The sequence below is a fragment of the Camelus dromedarius genome, chromosome 2 (genome assembly GCF_036321535.1).
Source record: "Camelus dromedarius isolate mCamDro1 chromosome 2, mCamDro1.pat, whole genome shotgun sequence".
Lineage (NCBI taxonomy): Eukaryota > Metazoa > Chordata > Mammalia > Artiodactyla > Camelidae > Camelus > Camelus dromedarius.
This window is the reverse complement of record NC_087437.1, coordinates 47,893,349-47,909,568: the sequence shown is the minus strand read 5'-3', so window position 1 is coordinate 47,909,568 and position 16,220 is coordinate 47,893,349. Positions and strand designations below refer to the sequence as shown.

The following is a 16,220-nucleotide window of genomic DNA, read 5'->3' as shown; positions in this document are numbered from 1 at the left end:
CCAGCGCAGAGTGACAGAGAATCAAAGCAGGAAGGAAACTCAGCCCCATGACTGTTTCCAATGGCTGTACTTTTCAAATAATTAATGTCTTTTTATTACAGTTTGTTACAGAAAAAAATCAAATACAGATAAGCAAAAAGAAGAAAATAAAAATTACCTCAATCCCACCACCAGGAAAGAGCTACTATTAACAATTTGGAGTATATTTTGCCAAACTCTACCAGACTTTCAGTAATCTATGTACATGTGTATATGTGACACACACACACACAAACACACATATACACACACGCACATACATATATGCACACACATACACACGTATGTGAGTATATATGTATAGATGAAATCACAATATGCAAACAACTTTGAAATTCCTCTCAAACAATAATCCCAGCAATTTAGGGGTATAAACCTGCTTGTTCAAAAATTAATAAACCACTTCTTCTCTCAGGAAAACCGTATCAGAAGCTTAATATGAAATATGATCATGATTACATGATACAGAAACCACTACGAATTTGCATGAGCAAAAAACCTTTTCTTCTGAATGAGGCAGACAGAAAATCACCGTCAGGCAAACACCACAGTAATCCCTATTGCAGGCAAGACCCACTGATGGACGATAAAATTAGCCAGCAAACTTTGAGGAGAAACAAGTATTAGCGTAATCTCAAAGTACCACTCCTGAGATTCTGATTAATTACACTTTAACTTTGCAGTGGAGAAACCCAACAGACACCACCTTCACAAGGGATCAAGGTTAACCTCACCAGTGTGAAGACATCCCAGCTTCATGTGCGCCCTGATATCAGGCACCGTGGAGGGCCCATCACCCCTACAGTATTCTTGCCAAAAATGCATGACCTCAGACTTACCATGAGGAAACACGAGAAACCCAAACTGAGGTACATTCTACAAAATAACTGGCAAGTAGTCTTCAAAAGTGTCATAAAAGTGCCACAATTATTAAAGACAAAAAAAAGACTGAGGAACTATCATAGATTAGGATTAAGCAAACATGACAACCAAATGCAACATAGGATCCTGGAACAAAAAGAGGACATTAGTGGAAAACATGGTAAAATCCGAATAATCTGTCGTTTTGCTAATATTAAAAAAAGAAAAAAAGAAAACCTGCCTCTTCATTAAAGGCAGTGGAAAAAAAGAGACCAGAAGCAGAATCACAACTACTCTCCACTCACTATAAAAACAATTGTTTCAAAACACTAACCCAACAAGAGTGCTGAGAGCATCCTTCACCACTGGGTAAACACGAAGTAGAGAAAGATCATCTGGAATTAAATTGGCTCCTCTCATCCTTAAACTGTAGAGCAATAAACAACCTATTATTTAAACCGAACATGCACATGCACATGCACACACATACACAGAGAAAATCCGGGCACACTATTGATAACTATTTACATTACCTAAAAAAATCTTGGAATTCCTCCTTTTGGGTAAAGCTCCACCAGATGCCCCTCTTACCTTCTGAAAAGAAAACAAGAGATTGTTAAAATGCAGCCTATGCAACAGACAATGGAGGCATGGGACAGGGGGCACATCTCAGAGTTCCCGGTTTTTATAAGAGGCCAAAAGGAAATATTCAACCTGAACTAGAGATCCCAGGATAAACAGGAACTTGACCCAAGTCCATGAAGGTAGGTAAAGGGCAATGCTACTGTTCCACTGGATTATGTTTTCACCAAATTATCAAGTAAGCACTTCTGGAAAGGGAAGTGAAACCAGGAATCAAGGTGAAGTGGGCACTTCAACTGCAAATCGGCACGTGCTCCCAAGAGGCTGGGGTCCATACCTGAGGTGGGAGCTACTCCGGAGTGATGGTGGTGGCCCCAGGAGGGAGACTCTTGTTCCCCTGCAACCCACCCACCGGACCCCTGTGCTTGGTCCTGGGTGTGCACAACAATTACTGTTGAAAGAGTTCATAATTATTAATAAAGAGTCACTGATGTTCTGGTCATATTAAACCTCAATCTAACCTCCCTAGGCACTTCTGGAGCTCCACCGATCAGCCATGTTTGCCATCCTAAGCTTCATGTATCTTCCATCCCCGGCCCCAGTGCAAGGACATAAACAGCCATCAAGTGGTTATGCAAAAGAGGTCATTCATTCACTCATTCCCCTTCTGATTCACACTAAGAATTTTACTCTCAAATAGCATAATTAAAACGTTTGTCTCAAAAGGCCAAAACCGTATTTCTACACTGCACGTGCCTCCCGTTATTAGAAAAGAGCACGTTTCCAACACGCTGCGGCGCTGGGGTCGAAGCCCGGCCTCTTTTCAAGCAGCCACGCCTTATGGCAGCATCGAGGCCTTGCTGCTTCTTTAGTCTCTCCTCCCGTCAATCTTAAGTCTCCTTTCCCACATTTTATCATTTGGCAATAAAGGCGGAGACTCATCTTTGCGATTCTCACAATAAGTTTTTACAGCTTCTAGTACAAGTTTATAGTTCACATCTTAGGAATGTGAAAATTACTGAAGACTTCAGCTCAAAAACCTGTCTCTCCAAACACTAATGCCACGTTCATGTCACCTTTCTTGGAATCCGCCTCCTCCGACATCGCAGAGCCTCTGTTCCTCTCCCCTCCACTTAACGGCCTCAAAAAATGCTGAAATAAAACCTGCACCAATAGCATATTTAACAAGCCACATTTACCAATCCTGGAGGTCACCTGAAATCTCTCTACAGAAGTTTACGGCATCCTTTTAATTGTTCCAACCTCACTGTCCCCTCCGGCCCTGCGTGACAGTGGAGGGAGAAGAGAAGAAAGGAACTGTTGGAACACGCGGCTCTCCTTGACTGTGAGAGTCACATCTGAGACTTGGATTAGATCCACTTCCTTTCAGAAAAGAAAAAAAAAGAAAAAAAAAAACTACTAGGTCTTCCTTCTGAAGACCATCACCTCTGTGCATGCAACAGTGACCACTAGAAATCAACAGGGTTTGAGAAACTGGAACTCCTCAGTCAGCAGACGTGCCCGTCAGACTCCGTGCGGGAGTTCAGGCTGCAGAGTGAATGAAGACACGCTCCATCCACTGAGGAGCTCGCCAGCCTAGTAGGGGAACATGCACACAAAGAGCAGGACAGACTCCGGTGAGTGTTACATGAGGTGAGGATCACATCATAAGAAAGAAATGATAGTTCTTCTGGGGATGGAGGGTTTGGGCAGGGCTGGTGAGGGAGGAAGAGCAGCAGGCCTGGCATACAGCAGCTGCTCAGAGAGTATGTGTTGGTTGGTTGGATGGATGGATGATGACAGATGGACAGGTGGATGGATGGATGGATGATGACAGAGGGACAGGTGGATGGATGGATGGATGGACAGATGGATATCCTAACCTCAGGGAGTACAACAGGTAAAAGGAGCAGATAGGAGTAGAAGTAGGGTATCCCCCCCCCCAGAAAAAAACAGCATGTACAAGTGCCTAACATCACAGTGTGTCCAGAAAGAAGTGGTCTGCTGTGTCTGGAGCCCAGAGCTGATGGAGTACGAGGGAGGGATAGAAAGGTTACAGGGGTTAGATCATGGAGAGCCTTGTAATCACACGCAGAAGAGTCTGGACTTCATCCTGCAAAATAGAGAAAGACATCTGGGATTTAAGCTCCAGTGTGCCACCGATGCACAGATGGATGCGTCTGTGAAAAGATCGCTTGGGGTGCAGTGGACAGACTAGGTGGGATTAAAGGCGGCAAGTCTGAAGGAAGATTAGTCGGGAAGGCACAGCGCTAGCCCTTTTAAGGGATGAGCACTCACACAACAGTGGGGATGAAGAGGACAAGATGGACATCTGAGCCATTTGGGAGGCCCAGATAACTAGACTTGGTCACCAACCTGCCACAGAATGAAAGCAGATTGCAAAGGATGTCTCGGCCTTGAGAAATCAAGACGAAGAACAACTCGGAGAAAGAGGATAATTCATTCAGTCTGGGCACAATGAGCCTGAAGTACCTATGAGGTGTTTGAGTAGAAGAAGCCAGGCCTGAGTCAGATGGTCAGGTCTCCAGCTCCGGAGAGATACTGATTTGCAAGTCACCAGCTCAGAGACAGCCGCTAAACAAAGGTATGGGTGACACGGATGAGGAAGAGCAGCTTTCAGAGAAAGAAGACAGGATGGTCAAATGGCATCCTAGGAAATGCCAGTATTTAAAGGATAAAGGAATGAAACGATGCCAGTGAAAGGAAGAGAGAAAGGGCAGTCTGCGAGCGGGGAAAGCCAGCAAAGAACGGTGCTAATGAAAGTAGGGGTGGAGCAGTTCCAAAAGGAAAATAAGTTCAAAGACTCAAAAATTCGTGTGAAATCAGAGCTAAAGCATATCCACCAAGTGTGGCAACTAAGAGGTCACTGACAACCTCAGCGGTTTTAGCGGATTCACAGGAAGATGGATCAGACGGCAGTGGTGAACTTAAAGGGAGGTGGAGTGAAGATGAGGAGAACAGAAAAGTTTTAGAGAAGCTTTAATTGATGGATGGGATGACTGAAGGAGGACTCAAGTCAGAGGGACAGTTCTGAGGTGTGCTCTTTCCTAGCGTGGGAGAAAAAAGCCAGAAGAGGGAGGTGTTGGAGATATAAAAGGGAGTGGAGTTAATGAGGCAGGAGAATAGAGAGAACACAGCTTTCTGCAGAGATGGGAGGAAACCAAAGTGGAGCCACTGCAAATGAGTTCCCAGGAGGGGAGGAAGGAGCTCAGGGAGTTCCTGTCCAGCGGTCCCTGTTTTCTCTGGGAAGTACAAGTCCAGTTGTTTTCTGAGAACGATGAGGGAGGTGCAGGTAGGGGCTCATGGAAAGCACCCAAAGTTTGGAGTGGGAGAGGAAGTAGAGCAGGGTTGCAGGGCAGTGACAGGGCCCAGTGGAAAAGGCAAGGCCAGGAATTTGACACAGTCCCAAACCCCATGGCAGTGCGGGATTCCGAGCCGTGCGTGCGTGGAAGCAGAGGATGATACTGATGTGTGCACGGGCTGGGGTTCTGGAGGACAGCCAGGGAGGCAAGACAAGGGGATGAGGGTCAGTTGAGGGTATCAATAAAAAGAGAATGTTTCAAGTCATGGATCCTGAGAATGAGGCTAAACAGGTCAAAACAGGAACAAATGGGTGAAAGAGCTAACATGAGAGAGGGCTGTGGTCGGAAAGTGAAATGCTTAAAGCGTCAGAGGCAGAGCTAACTGCATTCTCTAATTCTGCCACTAGCTTTGTGACCCTGAGCAAGTTGTTTCAAGCCTCTGGGCCTCAGTTTCATTTTTCCCTCCCAGTTTCCTAAAACGTCATCACTTTCCACTAAGACAGATGATACAAAATGAACTTCATCAGAATTGCTATGTCCCACCTAACAGGAGTGGTGAATGTAAATCACGTAACATCAGTCCAACGTTAGATTATTTTCAAGCTAATCATTCAGTTTATGACCTATCTGACCTCCTGGCCTTTCTTCCTCCTATTCTCCCCACTGTCCAACTAGGGGATCTCTCCTTTGTCCAGAACTTAAACAGAGAACATATTAGCTAGGCTAGGGTGAGAGAAAGATGAACTTTAAATCAGCATGGACTATTTAGAAGATCCAAGACGGTCTACAAACTATTAGGACTAATGCAAAAGTTGAACAGTATTGCTAAACATAAAATCAATATTTGAAAATTAATAACATCCCCAAACACCATCAATAACCAATTAAAACACCTTAGAGGACAAAAGACAGCAGTAACAATAGTTCTAAAAATTATAGGGTACCCTTAGAAATCTAACAAAATAAAAGCTCCATTATTAAAAATTGCAAGATATTACTGAAGGGCATAAAAGAGACCTGAATCAATAGAGGGGTATGCCATGTTGAACAGTCATTCAATCAGTGTTTATGAAGCACCTGCTATGTGCTGGGCACTGTTAAGTGCTGAGGACACAGAGGTGAACAAAGCAGACAAGAGTTCCTTCCTCATGGAGCTTACACAGTGCTGTGGATTATAGATCACCCTACAAATTCAGTGTTATCATGATCAAAATCTCAACAAGATTTTTTTAACTAGATGAACTGATTCCAAAATCTATATAGAAAAATCAACATCTAAACCCATTAAATTTCTAGGAAAAAATGAACATGGAAGAAGTGCTTCTACTGCTAGATGTCAAGACCTTTGGGAACAGTACAGAGATATTTGTCTAAATAAGAGCAACAGAACAGAACTGAGAGCCCCCAAGCAGACCCAAGTGTGACTGGCAACTTAAAATATTTTTTTTTAATGGCACTATAAACCACTGAGAAAGGACTGTACTACTCTAGTAATACCGAGACAATTAGTTATTAAAAAGGGGGAGGGGGAGGAGCAGAATCCCACATTTGACACAAGTATAAAAGTAGGTTATAGATGAATTAGACCTAAAAGGGGCCAGGTCAAGATAGCAGAACAGAAGGACGTGGAGCTCACCTCCTCCAACAAATAAATCAAAAATACATCTACATGCGGAAAAATTCTCACAGAATACCTGCTGAACGCTGGCAGAAGATCTCATAAAACCAAAATTGCAAGATTATCACATAACCAACAGGACGAACAAAAAAACAAAGGAATTGGGACGGGACCTGCGCCCCTGGGAGGGAACTGCGAAAGAAGAAAGGTTCCCTCTCCCTGGGAAGCCCCTTCACCAGCGGGGATATCAGCCAGGACAGTCAGGGAGATTCAGAGGGTCAGAGGAGAACCCAGCAGCAGGTCTGTGGCAGGCAGAACAGAGCGAGACCAGCACAGAGTCCCAGCCACCTCGCTGCACTCCCCAGCCCTCGGCATATATCTGCTGGTGCACACAAGGGCTGGGTGCTGAAACTCAGGCTTCAGAGAGCAGACTTGGGAAGAGGCCTGGGGTTGGCTGCATGGAGGGGCTGGAGTGTGGTCCAAGGCACAACCAGGGGTGTGCACAAGATGCTGGGGGCCACCACTGAAGCCCCATTGTTAACATGCACACTGAAGGGAGGAGTGGGGCCGCCACGGCAGCCTTATTCTCGGGGTGCTCACAATGCGCAACTCTGCCTCTAAGAGTTTTGGGACCACACAAGTGGAGTGGGTTGCGCACATGCGGAGACAGGGCTGAAATCTGAGCCAATCCCCAAGGGTCACGCAGAAGCAGGGCTGAAATCTAAGTGTCCCAGTGGCTGAGTGATCCACAGATTTACATGCCACAGGCAGCTTTGTAAACTCAGTGCCTGCAGGACATTCAAGCAGACTACTTGTGCTCCTGGGGCCAGTGCGGTCCAGCAGTAGCAGCTGCAGGCTGAAGAAGTAGGGCTGGGATCTGGGCTAACTCAGTAGACCCACAGTGGATCTGGGTGTGCAACTACGGCAGCCCCACTGCCTGAGCTCAGCGGTTCTGTGCTAATGGATGTGCACTAGTGGCTCTGTGAGCACAGGTGAGCACAGGTTCACAGGTGGCTCTGTGAACACCCAGGCCGACTGCCTGACTACCTATGGTTGAGGCAAGGCTGAGGGCAGTGCCAAAAACAGTGTACTTTGTGAACCCACACACCAGGTGACAGGAGACACCACAGAGTGCCCTTCCCGATGGACGGCCCCTGGGGAGGAATACGCGGTGGCGTGTTTCCCAGCAGCAGTACTCCAGTCCCGCCTATCTCACACCACAGCTCAAAAACGGGTCAGGAGGGCCTCTACTCCAACAACTGGGGAGCAGACCCTGCCCCCGACATGGCTGTGACACCACAGAGCAAAGAGGATGCCTTGCCCAACATCAAGCGCCGGCTCTCGTCACAACACCAATCATATCCCCTATGGAGGGGATAACAGCCTGCACACACAGTGAAAGGATATATAGCAGGCTTCCATACTAAAAACAGCCCCAACAAAAATATTAGACTCATGCAGGCTACACAGGGACCGCATAAAAACAGCCCTTCAAGACCACAGTAGATACCTGTTACTCCTAAATTCATAGTCAGTGAACTATAAGTAAAGTAAAGAAGCAGAGGAACCACTCTTAATTAAAAAAACAAGAGAAGTCCCCTGAAAAAAGAAAAAAATGAAATATACCTCTCCCGTTTACCAGATCCCATGTTCAAAACAGGGTAATGAAAATTCTGGAGGAATTAAGAAAGGCTATTGACAGAAATGTAGACTACTGTAAAGAGGAACTAGAAACTATAAAGAAGAGCCAATTAAAATTAGAAACCTCACTTGCTGAGACAAAAGACAAAGTAACTAAAGGCAATAAATAACAAACTGCCATTTGCAGCAACATGGGTGAAACTAGAGATTATCATATTAAGTGAAGTAAGTCAGACAAAGAAAGACAAATATCATATGATGTCACTTATACGTGGAATCTAAAAAAAAAAAATTACAAATTTTATTTACAAACCAGAAATAGACTCACAGACATATAAAACAAACTGTGGTTACCAGGGGGGAAAAGGGGGAGGAGGGACAGATTAGGAGGTTTGGGTTAATAGATATACTTTACTATATACAAAATAGATAAACTACAAGGACCTACTGTATAGGTAGGGAACTATATTCAATTTCTTATAATGAGCTGTAATGGAAAAGAATCTAAAAAAAATACATATATATGTATGTATATGTATAAGTGAATTGCTTTGCTGTACACCCGAAACTAACATTGTAAATCAACTATACTTCAGTAAAAAATAAGAATTAAATAAAAACAAGGGCCATAAAGAAGGACATATATTATAAACGGATCAATGCAAAAAGATATTGCACTTGTTAACATATAGGCACACAATATAGAAACACATAAATACATAAAACAAATATTAATGGACCTAAAAGATGAAATTGATGAGAATAAAAAAATAGTAGGAGACATTAACACCTCACTCATATTAATGGACAGATCTCCCAGACAGAAAATCAATAAGGCAACAGAGATCCTAAATGATACAATAGAACAGTTAGACTTAATTGATATTTTCAAGACATTACATCCAAAAGAAACAGAATGCAAATTCTTTTCAGGTGCACATGGAACATCCTCTACGATTAACCACATACTAGGACACAAGACAAGTGTTAACAAATTTAAAGAGGCTAGAAATTATTTCAAGCATCTTTTCTGACCACAACAGCATGAAACTAAAAATCAACCACAGAAAGAGAAATGAGGAAAAAATCAATTACATGGAGACTAAACAGTGTGATACTAAGAAACCAATGGGTAAATGATGAAATAAAAGAGGAAATTTTAAAAATACCTTGAGACAAATAACAATGGCAACACAACCATATGAAATCTATGGGATACACCAAAAGCAGTCCTTAGAGGGAACATAGCAATGCAGGTGATACAGGCCTTCCTCAAAAAAAAAAAAAAAGAAAAAAACTTCAAATAAACAATCCACCATTTAAAAGAGTTAGAAAAAGAAGAACAAATCTCAAGTCAGCAGAAGGAAGGAAATAATAAAGATCAGAGAGGAAATAATAAAATAGAGATTTAAAAAACAAAACAAAACAAAGCAAAAAAAAAAAAAAAAAAAAAACCAGTAAAACTAAGAAGTAGTTCTCTGAAAGGATAAACAAAATCCACAAACCTCTAGCCAGGCTAACTAAGAAGAAAACACAGAGGACCCAAAGAAACAAAAGAAGAAATGAAAGCAGAGAAATAATAAACAATACCACAGAAATACAAAAAAACTATAAAAGAATACTATGGACAATTACATGCCAACAAATTGGACAACCTAGAAGAAATGAACAAGTTTCTAAAAATGTACAGCCCACCAAAAACTGAATCAAGAAGAAATAGATAATTTGAACAGACCAATAACTAGAAGTAAAATAGAATCCATAATTTAAAAAAAAAAACTCCCTGCAAATAAAAGTGCAGGACTGGATGGCTTCCTTGGGGAATTCTACCAAACATACAGTGAAGAAATTACATGGATCATTCTCAAACTCTTCCAAAAGACTGCAGAGGGAACACTTTCAAAGTCATTATATGACACCACTATCACACCCTGATACCAAAGTAGACAGACACTACCAAAAAAGAAAATTACAGGCCAGTATCTTTGATGAATATACATGCAAAAATTCTCAATAAAATATTAGCAAACCAAATACAACAACACATAAAAAAGATCATACATTACGATCAAGTTGGATTAATCCAAGAGACACAAGGATGGTTCAACATACACAAATCAATTAATGTGATACACCACATCAACAAAAGAAAGGACAAAAACCACATGATCATCTCAATAGATAAGAAAAAGCATTTGATAAATTCAACATCCATTGATGATAAAAACTCTTACCAAAGTAGGTACAAAGGGAACGTATCTCAACATAATAAAAGCTATTTATGACAAACCCACAGCCAACATAATACTCAATGGTGAAAAGCAGAAAGCCTGCCCACTAAAATCTGGAACAAGACAAGGATGCCCACTCTCACCACTTCTATTCAACATAATATTGGAAGTCTTAACCACAGCAATCAGATAATAAAAAGAAATAAAAGGGATACAAATTAGAAGAGAAGAGGTAAAATTATCATTATATGCAGATAATATAATACTATATAGAGAACCCTAAAGACTACACACAAAAGCTACTAGAGCTGAGAAATGAATTCAGCAAGGTAGCAGGACACAATATTAACTTACAGAAATCTGTTCCATTTTTTTACACTAACAATGAAATATCAGAAGGGAAAGTTAAAAAAAAAATCCTTTTAAAATCTCATCAAAAAAAAGAAAATACTAAGGATTAAACCTGACCAAGGAGATGAAAGACTTATATGCTGAGAACTATAAAACACTGATAAAGGAAACTGAAGGTGATGCAAAGAAATGGAAAAATACTCCATACTCTTGGACTGGAAAAATTATTGTTAAAATGGCCACACTACCCAAAGCAATCTACAGATTTAGTATGATCCTATCAAATTACCCAGGACATTTTTCACAGAACTAGAACAAATAATCCTAAAACTTATATGGAACCACAAAAGACCCAGAATTGCCAAAGCAATTCTGAAGAAAAAAAACAAAGCTGGAGGCATAGTTCTCCCAGACTTCAGACAATACTATAAAGCTACAATAATCAAAACAGTGTGATATTGGCACAGAAACATACATATTCATCAATGGAACAGAATAGAGAGCCTAGAAATAAACTCACTCACCTATGGTCCATTAATCTTTAACAAAGGAGGCAAGAATATACAATAGAGAAAAGACAAGTCTCTTCAGCAGGTCGTGTTGGGTAAGCTGGACAGCCACATGTAAATCAATGAAGTTAGAACGCTCCCTCATACTACAGACAAAAATAAGCTCAAACTGGCTTAAAGACTTAAATATAAGACATGACACCATAAAACTCCTAGAAGAAAACATAGGCAAAACATTCTCTGACATAAATCACAGCAACATATTCTTAGGTGAGTCTCTCAAGGCAATAGAAATAAAAGCAAAAATAAACAAATGGGACCTAATAAAACTTATAAGCTTTTGCACAGCAAAGGAAACCATAAACAAAACAGAAAGACAACCTATGGACTGGGAGAAAATATTTGCAAATGATGAGACTGACAAGGGCTTAATTTCCAAAATATACAAATAGCTCATACAGCTCAATAACAAAAAAATCAAACAACTCCATCAAAAAAAATGTGCAGAAGACCTAACTAGATATTTCTCCAATAAAGACATACAGATGGCCAATAAGGACATGAAAAGATGCTCAACTTCGCTAATTAAAGAGAAATGCAAATCAAAACTACAGTGAGGTACCACCTCACACCAGTCAGAATGGCCATCATTAAAAAGTCTACAAATTACAAATGCCAGAGAGGGTGTGGAGAAAAAGGAACCTTCCTACACTGTTGGTAGAAATGTAAATTGGTGTAGCCACTATGGAGAACAGTATGGAGTTTTTTTTTTTAAACTAAAAATAAAGGTGACATATGATCCATCAATCCCACTCCTGGGCACATATCTAGAAATGATGAAAACTCTAATTCAAAAAGATACGTGCACCCCAATGTTTGTAGCAGCATTGCTTACACTAGTCAAGACATGGAAGCAACCTAAATGTCCATCAACAGATGACTGGGTAAAGAAGATGTGGTGTATTTATATACAATGGGACATTACTCAGCTACAAAAAAGAATGAGATAATGCCATCTGTAGCAACATGAATGGACTAGAGACTATCATACTAAGTGAAATAAGCCAGAAAGAGAAAAACAAATACCACAGGGTATCACTTACAGGTGAAATCTAAAATATGACACAAAAGAACTTATTTATGAAACAGAAACAGACTCACAGACATGGAAAATAAACGTACAGTTACCAAAGGGGAAAGAGGGTGGGAATGGATAAATTAGGAGTTTGGGATTAGCAGATATAAACTACTATATATAAAACTGATAAACAACAAGGTCCTACTGTACAGCACAGGGAACTATATTCAATATTCTGTAATAAACCAGAATGGAAAAGCTATATATGTATATGTATAAAGCTATATATGTAAAGTTATATATGTATAACTGAGCCATTTTGCTGTACACTAGAAACTAACACAACATTGTAAATCAACTATACTTCAATTTTAAAAAGACCTAAAATATTAAAACATTCACTGTCTGTCTGTCTGTCTGTCTGTGTCTCTCTCACATTCACACACACATACACACGCGTGTGCACGCACTTCTGGAAAAAAAATTAGAAGAAATATCTTTATGACCTTCAGTTGGAAACAATTTCTTAGACAAGATACAAAAAGTACAAATCATAAAAGTTTAACAAATTAACTACATCAAAATTTGAAACTTCTGTTCTACAAATTAATTCATAAACAAAGTAAAAAGACAAGTCACAAACAGTAAGAAAACTTGTATGTAACAGACAAATTTTTGGTATCCAGAATGTAAAAAGAGCTAATCAGAAAAAGATAAACCCAGAAAGAAATAGGCCAAAAATATAAATAAGCAAGTCAGAAAACAAAAAATAAGAATGAACATACGAAATCTCCTCAAGGAAATGCCAAATGTTTAGATGCCACTTCAACAATCATTAGATTGGCAAAAATCAAGTCTGATCAAGTGTTGGTGAGGGTGTGGGGCAACATACTCATAATCACTGCAGATTGACATATAAACTGGTGCAACCACTCTGGGGAGGGACTTGGCAATATCTAGGAAAAATGAAGATAAGCACACTCCTGAGCTGGTATTTCCACTTGTAGGTGTATTTCTGAAAGAAATCTTGTACATGTTTCCCCAGGAGAAATGTATAAAAATGTTATTCAGTACGTTGTTTGTAGAAGCAAAAGAAATGGAAACAATCTAAATGAATAGAAGAACAGATGACAAGGTGGAACACCAAACAACTACTGAAATGAATTAAATACATCCAGATGCACTGCAGCATGGATAGATTCTGCTGCAGGGGAAAGCTCCACGGAGAATTAGAGGTAGCAACATGATGCTTATCGACATCTTTAAAACACATGAAGCCATACTACACACTGTTCATGAATACCCATATAGCTACATAAAATATAATGGCATGCACGGGAATGAGAAACAACGAATTCACAACAGCGGTTACTTCTGCAGAGGGAGGGGACCAAAAGGGACTTGAACTTTTAGGAAAGCTCTCTCTCTGGCTTAAAAAAAAGAAGCAGAACATGAAGCAAAAATATCCAAATGTTTTTTGTTTCTGATTTTTGTATCCATGAGTGTTTCTGGCATTATTTTCTATACTTTTAGACTTGATTTTTTTTTTCAATCAGCCAATCCATGTCTTTCTGAACAATTCTAATCAGAAGTTTAGAGGAAGAGAAATATAAAACTGGCTAAGATAACGTTTGGGAAACCTATGAATCTCTGCCAACAGTGCTATCTTTCTTTCCCATCATCCAAGAGAATGAGAAGTTATGTGGGCATAGTAAAATCTCCATGGGATGAAACCCACCCACTAAGACCACATTACAGGGAAGGTGTCAAGGCCAGTTCCCCCAAAGCGTGTACCTCACCTCTCGCACATGTCTTTTCAGGTGCATGTAGACACTCTGTCCAGTTTTCCGAAAATGTCTTTCCACGTGTTCCCTTCCAAAGGCCAAAAATGTATTCATGCATACATAGAGTCCACCTTCAGAATTCTAGAAGAAAGAGACACATTACAACATTAGTCAAGCAGTCTAGATGCAGAAAAAGGAAAGGGGAAGGAAGGCAAACGATGACAAACAATGAAAACAAAGTCTAGCAAAAGGCCACCTGGCCGTGGTAGTCATCTACGGTGACCTCTAAAAGCTCACAGCCACCCAGCAGCAGCTCCTGCCCAACCTGGGGTTCCAAGTGCTCCCAGCCAGCTGAGCACAGTCTCACAGGCAGGGAGCTCCTCAGAGAGCCTGGGAAATAAACATGCCTGTCTGACTTTCTAAACCAGGGTAACGGACGATCAGAGATAGAAGAAAGTTGGCAAATGATCCAGCAACCATCACTGCAATGGTTCATCACCAGTCTTCCTCCTTGGTCAGTGAAAATCTCCAGGAACATAAAGTCTTATACCCTTTTCACAGGATAGGATGCTTCAAAGATATTATTCCCTTCCTTTGGTGATGCATGGTATCTGATGGTACCCATTAAATAAATAATAACAATTCAATAAATAAATAATAATGTAATAAGTAAGTAATAAAGGACGGAGTCCTCACCTTATTGCATGCCTGATGTGTGCCAGGGGCTTTGCATGTACTATTTCTAGTCCTAACAATACTGCACGCTGCTTAGTATGATTTCCATTGTGCAGTTTAAAAAAAACGAAGGATAAGTCACTTGTCCATGTTCACATAGCTTGGAAGTGTCAGAGTTAAATTTGAATCTATTTCTCTTTTATCCCTCTATGCCACATTTCAAATATTATTAATTATAGACATACTTGAACAGTCAAGGACAGTGTTCACATTTTAGACACTTGATTTTCTATCCCAGTTTCATCTCTCCTTTTCTCTCACTTTGCTTAATGTGCTTCTCTGTAAACTTAGCCTATAAAATCAGCCATCCTTTCCTCAGCAGAAATAGATTTTTATTATGCTACTAGTCTTACCCTTCCAAATAATTTTTTAAAAAGCAAGAATTTTAAACGCCTGTCAGAATTGCCAACAAACACCTACCAAAAATCCTTACATTGAATTTTAGAAGAGCACAAACTACAATATCAAAACAGACATTGATGCTCATTGCAAATATATGAAAAATAATTTTAAGGTTCCAATACCTCAAGATTGTTTATTTTTTTTAATTTCTAATAAAGTTTTCCAACACTGTAGCTATGGTTTATAAGCCAGACATAAAGGACTCTTGTCACAACAAGAACATTATGACAGCATTAGCACAAACGTGTGCTTATTATTACAGCATTTACATTGCATAAGGCAAGAAAAAGGCACAATAATCACAAAGAAAGAAAGAAAATGGTCTCAATTTGCTGATGACATTATAGTCTATACGGAAAATCCTAAGGAATCTACAAACTACTAAAATAACAACTAGTAAAACTAATAAAGAATTTAATTTGGCCAGGTCATGGAATACAGGTCAATAGATAAAAAATCAATTTCAATTTTATACACTGGCAATACTTACAAATGAAATTTTTAAAACTTGACTATAATATACCATCCAAAAAAACTCAGTATTATACATCTTATGCTTCTGGTTAGCTTTTTTCCTTTAAATGAGATCATTGGACTAAAATTAGAAAATTTCTTCAACTAGAGGTAACACATTGCATTCACCTGATCCATAGATCAGGTAAATATTTTCAAAAGTTTTTTTTAATAAACATATTCTTTTGCATAGTCATAATCCTTAAGGAAAAAAATATTGCATCATTATAATTGTCAGTTATTCATTAAGCCCATTAAATTGAGCTTAAAAAAAAAAATCACTTCCATTCTCTTCCAAGAAAATGTATTTGGATCAAAAGGAATTCAAACCAGAAGATATACTGGAGGAAATGAGATTTGTAACCCAAGGTCCTAAACTGCCACTAATTAGCCCTGTGGCCTAAACAGGTTTGTCATACGGTCTCTGAGCTTCAGTGTTTTTCCTCAACAAACATGGCTGAACCAATCATTCCTACCTCACAGGGTTTCATGATGTTCAAAGGGGATGACACGCCCTCTGTACTATAAAGTAGTACATAAACATCAATAATTA

The 16,220-nt window shown here is 39.9% G+C and overlaps 1 protein-coding gene across 1 annotated transcript in view; it reads right to left on the bottom strand.

Moving 5' to 3' along the window:
- Positions 1-16,220, bottom strand: part of USP13 (ubiquitin specific peptidase 13) — a 111,355-nt gene that overhangs the window by 72,374 nt on the left and 22,761 nt on the right. Inside the window, exons 2-3 of the mRNA XM_010976246.3 lie at positions 14,033-14,158; positions 1,434-1,494 (exon numbers count right to left, since the gene is read on the bottom strand). Of these exons, the coding sequence (XP_010974548.3) occupies positions 1,434-1,494; positions 14,033-14,158 (187 nt within the window). The remainder of the gene's footprint in view (positions 1-1,433; positions 1,495-14,032; positions 14,159-16,220) is intronic.